At 40.4% G+C, this 12,818-nt stretch overlaps 1 protein-coding gene across 26 annotated transcripts in view; it reads right to left on the reverse strand.

The window, feature by feature from the left end:
- PROM1 (prominin 1) overlaps nucleotides 1–12,818 on the reverse strand; it is a 75,807-nt gene that overhangs the window by 37,959 nt on the left and 25,030 nt on the right. For 23 of the 26 annotated variants that reach the window (XM_030009883.1, XM_030009995.1, XM_030009938.1 and 20 more), the window contains 3 exons: nucleotides 9,004–9,062; nucleotides 4,915–4,941; nucleotides 3,159–3,364 (listed from right to left, as the gene is read on the reverse strand). In XM_030009883.1, the coding sequence (XP_029865743.1) occupies nucleotides 3,159–3,364; nucleotides 4,915–4,941; nucleotides 9,004–9,062 (292 nt within the window). The remainder of the gene's footprint in view (nucleotides 1–3,158; nucleotides 3,365–4,914; nucleotides 4,942–9,003; nucleotides 9,063–12,818) is intronic. The other 3 variants (XM_030010079.1, XM_030010023.1, XM_030010086.1) reach the window with 1 other exon arrangement.

The following is a 12,818-nucleotide window of genomic DNA, read 5'->3' on the forward strand; positions in this document are numbered from 1 at the left end:
TAGGAAATAAGATGTAATAGCAGATCTCTATCACTAAACTCTCAGTTAACCTTTGAAAAAAAAGCACATAATTGTCCTAATGATAAATTTGGAATATCAAACCTACTTGGCTATCTATTTGATAGATTATTTCTACATCCTGTGCTCTTTAGCAATAGAATCCTACTTTGGAGGACAACATTCATGTATAAAAACTGTGAATTACTAAAAACACTGCATATATTTTTGGCTCAATCTACCAAAAGAAATATTTCAAACACAAAGCGCACATACTGGAAAATGACACACTTAAGGCTTAGTTACTTTAAGATAAACAACTGTGTACATAATCACGTCTTCTGACTTGTTTCTTATACCTCTCCTTTAGGAAATCATACTTCCCACATACACCCCACCTTCAGAGTGCAGATCTAGGTAGAGCTTTTGGGTTTTTTTTAAGTAAAAATATAATTTATCATCTTGTATTTCCTTTACACATCATTCCAGTAAAGTTAGTATTAAAACCTCATCCTAATAACCAGAGCACTGTATCAGTGGAAAAGTGAGAATAATTAACGTTTCTTGTGATTAAAATCTACTAGCTGAAATCTTCTAAAATCTACATTAACAGCATATATATGTCAGTGTGAACTTGCATGCATGCTGACACATAGAAAAGCCATCCACATGTTACTAGGGTTTTCAAGAGTTCTTGCCTATATAAACAACCTATTGCAAGCTCCACATTCAGAGTCCTTCCCCTACTAATACTCTCCACCATGCATTTGACCTGTCTTTCCCAGCCAAGGAAAGACAGTTTGGACCCGTCTTTCCCTACCAAGCACTGAAAAAAATAAAAAGTTTAATAAAAAAAGAAAAAAGAAAAAAATGGCTCATGCTTTCTGCTCTTCAAAGTTCTGATCCTTTGCCTGAGAGAATCCCAGAATGGCTGGCATTGCTAAATTCATCTTCTGAAGCAGCACAGCAGTTGATGGAGTCTACGGTATTCCAATCACCTGGCAAGGGTTTGGGAGACACACTCCCAAAGGAGGCCCCCTGCATGAACTTTAAACTATACCCAAACAATGAGAGGACCCACCTTAGTGATTTCATAGCACATCTGGATGTAACCCTGTATTAGCAGAGATCATTCAAGTTTTTCTTCTTTTGGCTCTGTCTGCAAGTAGCCATAAGCATTTTACTTGCAGAGGACTAAACTCTTTTGATTATTGTCAGAGCTTGTGTATTCAGCTGTGGCACAGTTCTTGAGAAGTATGATTTTGGGAAGAACAACTACAAGTAAATCTTCCACCTAAGCTGAAATAGCATGGTAACTTGGGGAAAAAGTAGAGAATAAATCCACAAGGAGACTTAGTCTGAATACAGTATAAGAAACAGAGAAGCACTTGCAAGTAAATCTCAGGCTTTCTCCAGTTTTTTTGTTGGGGCAATGGCTACTGACAAGACTGTCCTTTTGTGTTTCAGCATAGCAGTAAGCAAGCTGACATGGGCTTAAATAGATCCAGGCACGGCATCTTCTCTACCCTTGTGAAAGAAGATCCAAGAAGGGCAAAAGAATCCTGCTTTGTACAGAGGCATACGGGAGACCTGAGCACTCAGTCAGGCTGGGGTCAGTAATATTAGCCTTATAAAGCCCTATCTTGCCTTGCACAGCATTCACAGCATTAGAGACTTAGCCAGGGAGTCATATGAGATTATCTCCACCTGTGGAAGCCTGCAGACATAGCTCAGGCCAACCCCTCCCTTAGGGTAAGCAGCTGATACTCCTGATGTCTTATACAAAAGGAAAAAAAAGGATAAGTTAAAGAGGCAGTTTCCCTAGTCCTGGAAAGCATGTTACTAGGGTTCACTGATCTGCCAGTCATGACCTGGGAAGAAGCATTTGCCAATGCTGGGTATGCTTAATCCCACAAGAATAGCTGGCAGCAAATGCCAAGTTAGAGATCAACAAGGGGGGCGACCTCTTAATTTCTCTGCTGACAGGCAACACTCCTCAGCCATTATAACCAGAACATAGCATCCAGCGACACAGCATCCTGGAACTTCGTGTAAAGATAGCTGGCAAGGTCTGTGAACTACCTTCAGTTTCAGCATGCTGAGAGGTAATTTAATAACTTACTTTCTCCAAGGCACCACCGTACTCCTGTCATCGTGGCAGGGATGCACCTACCACCTACAATACCATTTGGGTTTCTGGTCTTCAGAATACTTAAGTGTCATGTTTGTTAGTGATGCCTGGGAGAAAAAAGCATGTTCCCATACCTGGTATCAGCGTGGCCTACATCTGAGCATAGGCAAGGTCTCAATTTGTCAGGACAAACAGTAATAAAAATTTAAAAAAATTCTAGATCACAGTGAAGTGACAAAGTGACCTGACTGAACAGTCACACAGCATAGATCAAAAGACTTGATTTATTTTTTTAATATAATCACAAAGTAAGGATAGTAGGCAGGTGAAAATATGAAGAAGTTAAAGGAAAATAAAAAGCCTAAAAGCAAACAATGTATTTTGAAAACATCTACAGGGAAAAGAAAAGTCTTGATTGTAGTCCGTCATCACCCATTACACATCCAGCACAGAAGAGGATTATGCTCCTAACACCAATAGTGCAAAAATGTCTCCGAACTCCAGGATTTTACAGTGAGTGCATGCATGGTTTAAACAACTCAGTGCCCAAAAGAAAACCCATTATTCTGAACTAGTAAGAAAATCTGGAGGACAGCATATACTGAAGGTCACACAATTGCTTTTCTCACCACTGCTACACTATCAATAACAAAGCAGTATGTTTTAGCTTAAGTTCTCCATGGGATGGTAATTGAACATAGGACAGTCCCTTATGTTCATAAGTTTAACATAACATTCTGCAATTGCCATTTTGAGACTGGCAAAAACTTCATTTGCCAAATGCAAGCTTAATTTTTTTTTTTTTGTTTCACACCTACATTCCTCTCAAGTGAGTACATAATGACCTGTGGATAACAATGGCAGCAGCATTTTTATAATGCAGTCACATTTTCTTTTATAAGCAACAGTATTACTTAGTCTAATAAAATAATTTCTGCACCTGTAGGCTAATACAGTAACATTATTGTCATATGACACTGCAAAATTAGTGCTATACCAAGCTTCATATTGTTCTCTTTATTACACTTGCCTTATTATTAAAGAAGCAACAAAAAGAAATGTTGCAAAACAGCTCCTCTGACAGTCAGCATTTTTCTTCTGTCTTTGATGCATTTCCCCACCACAGTTGTCACAGCAACGACACATACAGAAGCAAAGTCCCACAAGAGGCAGTAACAAAATAAATAGCAATCCCAAGGCTGCGGAGACTATAAAACCGATTTCATAGTAGATGGCCTGTAATTCAGACAAAAATAGTGGTAATAGCAGATATCGCACAGTAACTGCAATCAATATAGAGCAAATAATTAAAATCAAACTACAGTCTAAACCATCTACCAAGTTACCGAGGTTATGTACTTGGTGTATTTTGTCAATAACTGACAACTTTTCTAACAAAAAGATACATAACATTGTAGATACTGATAGCTAGTAATTATTTAGCTAGAATATTAGCTAGGTAAACTACAGGAGTGAGTGCTAAGAGGGAAATATGCTCACAAGAAACAAATGTGAATCAATGCAATTGAAATAGGTTAAAAATGAACACATTTGATTTCCCAGACCACAAATTTACTGTTTCTCACATCTGTTTCTAAAAAGGTTCCACAAATGTCAGCAAGGCTGACTAGATGTACACCTCATCTGGGAAGGGGGAGGAAGGCTTAGCTTTTTCTCCTTTTTAATCAGTTATGAGTAGAAAGATTCGTATGGACCGCAAAGGGAAGTACTTCACTGGATGATCGATTGCAATGGCAGAGGTTTCTCCAAACTGCTGAAGTTAAAACTGCTTAGGGACTGGAAAACATGAAGGAGTGGATTTTAAGCTCTCTCAGGTAAAGACATTTATTCTGCTGCCAAACAGCAAAGCAGCAGCAACTAAAAGGACACTTTCAAAAGCTAGAAGGAGTGAAATGGAACAATGCAATGCAATACCTCTACTAGCTTTTACACTGGAAGCAGTGCAAGTGCCCCAGGACCAAGAAGCTGGGCCAGACAGCCCTGGCACAGCCCTACACAAGACGACATGGTTTCCAGGGGACAAGCTGCGAGCTGGCCGTGCTGTTTCCCTCTGCTGCAAACACAAGGTGACACATCCAAAACCAGATCAGGCACGTGTCTGCACACAGAGCTAGACAGCGCAGTGTGGGCACGGCCCAGTGGTCCTTCTTTCCTGATAAATCTCTATTCCCCTTTCCTTTCCCAATTTTAGGAGAACTAATTCTCACACTGGTACTTTGAGTCCTCTTCTGTTTTACAAATCCACCAGCACAAGGGCAACTTGGCAGTAAAAGGATGAAATTGAGGCTGCATATTGTCCTGCGAATTAAGTTACAATTTCTCACAAGCTATCAATCATGCTCCAGTTCCAGCCTTGCTGATGCCCTTCCTCACAATCCCTAATTACCAACTGATCCAAATACAGCAACCACCACCATTAGCAGAGTTGCAAATTTCTGACCTAATTACCAATTCTAGGATGAAACCTATTTTTTTAATTATTGTTACTAACTGCTGGCTAAAAGCAATTATCCCTTCTGAAGAATATGAACTAGATGCTTGGAAGAAGAATTTGGCTAGATTTTGGAAAAGAATTACTGTTTTCTTTTCCAGTTAGCTGAACACTTCAGAAATTATTTGACAACATAAATTGTTTTAAAATAGGTTAGATGGAAGAACACCATTTAAAATAACATTAGAAGTACTTATGGATATTTTAATAGAAGTAGTGCATACAGACATGGTTAGTTTCTTTTCAAAGCTGTACATCTACCATAAGACATTACCTGAAGAGTCAGGACAACATTTTCTGGCTGTGGAAGTCAAAACAAATGGAGAATGTGTATAACACACAGGCAGCATGCACAAAAACAAATCATGTGAATAATGAACAATTAAACATGACCAAAACAATTAATGACACAAACAACAACAAAAAGTCACTACAGTAAAATAATGCATAGAAGCACCGTTAAATAATTATGGAAAAATATTTACAATAAAATACATAGCAGATAATTTCTGGTTTCCTTCGTAAGTGAAAAGAATCTAGAATTCGTCCAACAAGTATTTCCATCTTAAAACAACACCACACCAGTTATTTCCACACTGAGCATCTGTTTCATATAATTCCCAACACATCTCACAGAAGATGAGGCCAGAGATTGCATTACTTTGTGGTTTAGTGATTTCTTCACAAATTCCACCTGTCTCAACTGATATGATATTCCTAACTAACTTTTTCTTTTCAATGCTTATTTTATTTTGGCAGCTTCAATAGGAGCTTGGGGATCTTAACATATTACACACAAAATTCACCCTCACTTTTAACTAATTATGTAGAGGTTTATTTTAAATTATTCAAAAGTAAAAAAGGCATTCAAGAAAGACTGAAGAAGTCTACTTGACAGGTTCTTAACTGTTTTCTTATCTGTAATTTCAGAAAAATACTGAAAAGTAAGTATTCAATGACAGGAATTTCAGAAGAACCCAATTTCCTCTTTGTTTCCACAATGGAAATAGAATTTCTTGTATTTTTCGCCTCCATCTCTGTATGACAAGTTCACAGCTGGTAACGCTTTCCCCTCTCTCATAAGTGGAAAAGGGAAGCAGACAAGCTAAAAACAGCAAGACCCCGCAACCCAAAGTCTGATGTGTGAGAATCAGAAATTTTCTCAAGTTTTAGGAAATATTTTTCAGCATCACACACATCTTTATGAAACTTCTACTGTACAATATACTTAAAATGTTCAAAATCGTATCTGGAACTGTATTTTTAATGGGTGGAAAACAAATGTTTTCCCTCCCTTATAAATCTGGTACCAAATATGATTTTGAATGTTTTAGGCAAGCACGTCTCCCAGTAGAAGTAAAGCAATGGCGGCAGCAGCGAGCTGGCTCCCCCTGAGCAGGCACAGCAGCTGTGCTCAGCTGCTGGGCTCTCCTGGCAGATTGCTGTCCCTGACTGGGGACAGTGATGCGTCGATGGTAAGAGTCCAGCTAGGAACACTGAGACACACAGCACAGAAGCAGGAAGAGCCTCCTGGGTCACTAACACATTCAACAAATAGGTTAAAAAAAAAAAAAAAGATGGTGAGATACGGAGGAATGACAGCAGAAATTCAACAGGATAAATATGAAAAGCAGATTTCCTGTTCTTGCTACTGAAGGACTGTTCCCAACACTTGGTGAGTGAGTCTTCTTCTCACATGGATTTACACATGGCCCATTTCTGGCCCTTTGCTTCTGTGATAGCACCATCTTTTGCCCAAATAGCAGTTTCTTCCTTGTGTTTCCTCTCCATATATATTTAAAAAGAGTAATCACACCATTTATCAATTCTTTTCCTAAGCAAAGCAAACTCTTCTAGTCTCCTCTGAAGACCTGCATGTTTCCCAGATCACCTTAATAGACACTTTCTGAACTCATCCTAGTTTGAGTTCATTCTCCCTGAATTTGAGTCATCAAAACCACAGGCAACATTTCTAACTACTTACCCACACCCTTCAGTGACATTCACACTACCCTATCCCCATTGGAAACTCCTCCAGGGGCACATCTACAGCCATGCAGGTCTCTTCACAGCTACCTCTCACTGATGCTTCTGTCTTCTGAGGGACTCTCTGCCTGTCCTGATAAATTTTCCTTTTCCAAATTTGTTCTAAAGTTTTGCATTGTATTTAAATCACAATTAGGACCTATAAATGGCCTGTATCTGTTTTGCTTCTTAAGGACACCTAATATTGTATTTGTCACCCTATAATCACACGGTATTTTAACAAGTGCCTCCTCTATGCAGGATTACAGCTGTCATTAGTCTCAAATTTCTCATGACTTATGTACTAGTTACTAAGTACTACACCTGTGCTCATGTATACCACCTATGGTCTAATAGTTTTGTCCAAAGACTGCCAACCAAGTCCACCCTATGTTCCTCCCTGGGTATGCAGGCACAACCTGTGATGCACCACTCTCAGAGAGCCTCACTAAACAAGCATATGGGATCAGCAAGAATCATTGATGCAGCATAACACCACCCACACACTTGGATGTCATGCAGAGGTTATCAAGCTACTGGAGCAATAAGCTCGTTGTCAGGATGACGTGGAAGCACAAGGCTTTCCTCCTTCAAATCCCAAGATCGTTCAGGTCATCCTGATTCAAGGGAATAGCTCAGTGTCCATATGCCAAGTACCATACTCATGTTATAGAATCATAGAATGGCTTGGTTTGGAAGGGACCTTAAAGATCATCTAGTTCCAACCCCCCTGCCATGGGCAGGGACACCTTCCACTAGACCAGGTTGCTCAAAGCCCCATCCAACCCGGCCTTGAACACTTCCAGGGATGGGCCATCTACCACCCCTCTGGGCAACCTGTTCCAGTGCCTCACCACCCTCACAGGGAAGAACTTCTTCCTTACATCTAATCTAAACCTATCCTCTTTCAGTTTAAAGCCATTACCCCTTGCCCTATCACTACATGCCCTTGTAAAAAGTTCCTCTCCGGCTTTCTTGCAGGCTCCCTTTAGGTACTGGAAGGCTGCTATAAGGTCTTCCTGGAGCCTTCTCTCCTCCAGGCTGAACAACCCCAACTCTCTCAGCCTGTCTTCACAGGAGAGGTCTCCAGCCCTCTGATCATCTTTGTGGCCCTTCTCTGGACTCACTCCAACAGGTCCATGTCATTCTTACGTTGGGGACTCCAGAGCTGAATGCAGTACTCCAGGTGGGGTCTCACAAGAGTGGAGTAGAGGGGGAGAATCACCAATCTCAACCTGCTGGTCACGCTTCTTTTGAAGCGGCCCAGGATACGGTTGGGTTTCTGGGCTGCAAACGCACATTGCTGGGTCACATTGAGCTTCTCATCAACCAACTCCCCCAAGTCTTTCTCCACAGGGCTCCTCTCAATCCACTCATCACCCAGCCTGTATCTGTGCTTGGGATTGCCCTGACCCATGTGCAGGACCTCGCACTTGGCCTTGTTGAACTTCATGAAGTTTGTAATGGGCCCACCTCTCAAGCATGTCAAAGTCCCTCTGGATAGCATCCCTTCCCTCCAGCGTGTTGACTGCACCACACAACTTGGTGTCATTGGCAAACTTGCTGAGGGTGCACTCAATCCCACTGTCCACATTGCTGACAACAATGTCTTCCTGACAGGTACACCATACTGCAGGGACTACAAGCAAGTAGCTCATAACGAAGTAACTTGTCCATTGTGTGGTCATGATTAAGGTTCCTACTGCAGGAACTCAACCAGTGATACTGCTTCAAAAATAAGCTACTGTCCTTGAGAACAGCCTAATATCAGATGCACATTACATTCTATCTTCTCTTGCTACCAGATACCCTAAGAATTTCAACTCTTACAGGATAACCACAAACCCAGAGAGCATGGAAAACATCCCTGACATGCTTAGCACGCTACACAAATTAAAATATACTTTATAAGTAGGCTATGGAAACTGTTTTACAGAGGCACCAGAACCAGCATATAAATTCAGCTTTTTGAGGACAATAGTTGAAGCTAACATGAGGGCTGAGCAGTAATGGTTCTCTCTAAGTGTTTTTAAATAAAAGCAATATTTTTCAATACAAAGAGCCTTCAATCTTTGTGCAACAGACACCACAATCACATTACAGCTAGAATTTACAAGTGAGCCTTAAAACACGTAGCTTCTTTACAGTGGCTTATGAAATTTTCTTTGTAATATTTTTCTGAAAGGTTTTATATGAAAACATCAGACTTGTTATTCATAAATTTCATTCTTGAATCCTGTTGTTATAGCTTTAAAATACTATTTCCCATTTTAGAAACAAAAGTGAATTTCAAAGTCATTGTTTCATTACTTTATGCAGATACATATAAACAATTTACCTTTTGATAATCGCCCTGTGTATTTCCAAACTTCTGCTGTGCTAGTTTTCTGATGAGATCTGAAAATAAGCAAGAATATTCCAGAGTTTTAAACACGATAAATTTTAAAAATGGGGGACAGAGGATGATATAAATTCTACTGTTAGGTAGGCAAGATGAAATTAAGAACAGACGTCAACAGGATAGGCTAGCACATAAGTTGTTTCCATAAACCTGTCTAGTAACAACATTTTTAATCAACTGTATATTTTATGAGCTCACAGGAAGATAACCAAGTTGTCTATCAATTAATCAATTCCTACTGAAATACAGTGAAGGTTTTTCCAAGGTCATCCTCTGTACCATAAAATCATTATTAAAAGTTAATCACAAACTTATTGATTGGACTATGTTCTGGGTATCAGCTTTGCTTCATGTTTATGCAAAGTACATACATGCATACGCATATATATACACACAGAGCATTAGATACGTAATGTGCAAAACAAGCATGCTAACGATATCTTCTTGACTGAATGGTAGAAGGAAGAAAAGGAAGAAGGGCGTTCTCTTGCCAACATTATCCCAACCTTTTTTCTTTGGTTTTTTTTTTTTTTTTTTGGGGGGGGGGGGGGTGTGTTGAGGGAGGGCAGGCAGCACAGGTCACCTCTGGACCAACAGACTTTGCACGAGAGTATGCACCACCACCAAAACAAATCAGAAAGGCTAACACATGCCAACTTACTGTGCACGCAGCTCCATCTAACACTCATTTCTTACTTATTCACAATATAAACAAAATACAGCAACCACCAAAAAGAGAAAGTAGGAATTTAACACAAATAGTGCCACTTAACATTACAAATATCATTTCACCACACCAGTTTCTTTCAGTAAAGCCCAGCAGCTGCAATGAATGGATCCCCTTTTTGGGACATCACCAGCCTACCCTTATTGAGATTTTAACAACCCTATGCAAACTATGCTGGGAACTGTGGCTCCCGCTCATTTCTGTTACACCCTGCACTTCGAGAGGGGCACCACCAGCTCTGCAGACCCTCTGCCTCAGTGAGGCATCAGCGGCTCTGGGTGTGTTCCATGGCAGGTTGTGTAAAAGCAACAGCGTTTGGATGTTTGGGAGGAATGACCGACTGAACTTCTGGTCTCCTCTGACGAAGAGGAAACACATTAGGAAGGAGCACACTACACCTCAAGGAGGAGCACTCTGACCCCCATGTTCATACAGAGTTGGACTTCATGGTGCTACTGCCCTGTCGTTAGTCTCCCCATATACAAAAGAACATACTTGGTAAAAACCTCCAGTAAATTAGGTTGTCCTGGAGATCAATAAAGGACCTGAAACTGACTTCAAAACTGACTGTTCACCTCCCAAAAATCCAAGCCCTCTCAGAACTTATTGTAACACTTGTGAAATATGTTCAATGAGGTCACAGGGGATGTGATCTCACTCCTCTCTAATCCTGCACGTGACTCAGGAAAACAAAGCCCTAAGTAAACAATGCCCATAGCCCTCTCTCCCCAACACCCTGCAGAGGGAACCTGGACTCAACTGATCTGCAAGTTGAAGAGATCCTGAAGAGTTCCTCTCAGAAAACTGTGTCCAAGGAAAGAAAACACACAAGAGCAAGGCAACAACTACATTTTAAGGAAGGTACTCCCTGCCAAGAAGCTGCAGCCAGCAACACTGCCAATTAAAGAATAAAAATCTGTTAACATATCACAGGAGTGTCAAGCCACAAATCATTCACAGACAGGAATTATATTCTGTAATGCAGAAAGAGTGCTAGCAGTAGATGATCAAGGACTCGCTGTGGTGACACAACCTCATTTTGGACAGACCATACATAAGGTAGACAATAAGGCTGAATCCCACCATAACAGAACTAAACCCAAAACATATGTAGAATAAGCACCCAGGAAGAACAAGAGGTACTATCCCTGCAAATCCTTTCAAGCTCTGCATCTTGACAGTCAGGAGACCACTGAAGGAAAGGGCACACACCAACTGCATGGGCAACACACAACTGATCCACCCCTGCAGCTCTGAGAAATCTCACACACTGGGACCAGCAGAGTCCTGTATTGAGACCATCCCAGGCAGCATCCCTGTTCCTCTGGGACTTTCAGCAGCAAGGAGGTATACAGCCACCTGAGGCAGAACTGCACAAACCCCAGAGATGTAATTCACACAGGCTGTTAGACAATTTTTTCTTCTTCAGCAGAGGTAACATTTCTTTCTTCTTGTTTATATTTACATACCTACCACATAAAAAAAGTTTAAGAAATATTGGTGCATAAAATATAAATGAAATCAATTTTCCTCTACAGCTAGATGCCTTTTAGCAAGCAGGAAAAGTAAAGGGCTAAATCAACCCTCTTGTTTACATATTTATGCAACTATTTAGCATTGTGCGACAACACACTGCAGAACAGCCACTAAAGAGAAACCTCTACCAACTTAAATGAGAATGCAATGGGAAGGAAGAAAAAGGAATAGCTTCTGCAATCCTCTGTGGCATGAAGCAGTACAGACTGCGTGTGGGCAGTCAAATGCAGGAGCCGACTGCCCAGGATGCTGTGGCATAACCCTCCTTGCTGCTACTCTGAAACCAAGCAGGAGAGCCCCCAGCAACCTGCCCTCACTTCCAGACTGCTCCTAACTTGGAGGTTCATCTTGCTTTGGAAAAGGGTTGGGCCCAATGACAACCGGAGGTCCCTTCTGATCTGAGTTATTCCAAAGTTATAATAAAAAGTCGGGATGATAGTAGGATAAGTTATTTAATGGAGGAGTGAAAGCACTGCCAGGAAGCATGTAAGAAAGCTAAATTTTATTATTGACAAAAACTTTCTTTGATACTTTTCCTGCTGTCGGGAATCGGTACAAGATAAAATTTTAAAAGCATTATCCTTTCCTGTTAAATAAAAGTTGAAAGTTTTTACCCATTCTTCTAGCTGAGTGTCTATCCCCATCATAAATTAAAATTAAAAAAACCCCAAACCCAAACCATTTAACAAAGTTTTACATACATCTATACACACATACATATTTATGGCCATCTGTATGCGTATGTGTATGCATATGTAAAACTACTCAAGAGAAACAGAGGACGATTGAGGCTGAAAGGGACCCCCTGAGATCGTCCAGTCCAACCACCCAGGTCAGTGCAGAGTCACCCACCGCAGGTTACCCAGGGCCATGTCCAGTCAGGTTTTGAGTATCTCCAAGGAGAACATCCAATACTTTAAAAAAAAAAAAAAAAAAAGACAAACAAAACAAAAAAAACCCAAAACTGCTCTGATTGTGATATGCTTAAATTGCTCACTATGTTCCCAACTCACAGTTTTTTATTTATACTCTTTCCATAATTCACAGCCTGCCAGTCAAAAAAATGACAGAAATCAACCTGAATTCACTATGACAAACTGATGCAAAAATCAGCATTTTCAATGTGCTTTTGAAATTTAGAGGCTCTAAAGCCTGTTGCTCAGAAACTAAAACACCTTTAGGTTTATTATAAACAAGAAAGCCTGAAAATAGGTACAAAAAGTTCCCGCATGGATTGAATAAGTTAAATAGTGAGAACAATACAGGTTTCATACATAGCACAATGGCCACTATTACACAGCCCATTTTTTCCCCTTAATTTTCTGGAATGTGAGATTTCCCTGCTGAATAAAGATTTACTATTTATATTACTTTGCAATGGTTTTTAGAAGTAACATGATGCTTCAGGGTGTTTTTCTCACCAGGCAGCACAGTGATTGACCAGTCTTTGCCATGAATTTACTATTTCAATAGCCTTCAGTATCAACTG

The sequence above is a fragment of the Aquila chrysaetos genome, chromosome 1, assembly GCF_900496995.4.
Source record: "Aquila chrysaetos chrysaetos chromosome 1, bAquChr1.4, whole genome shotgun sequence".
In the NCBI taxonomy this organism is placed as follows: Eukaryota; Metazoa; Chordata; class Aves; order Accipitriformes; family Accipitridae; genus Aquila; species Aquila chrysaetos.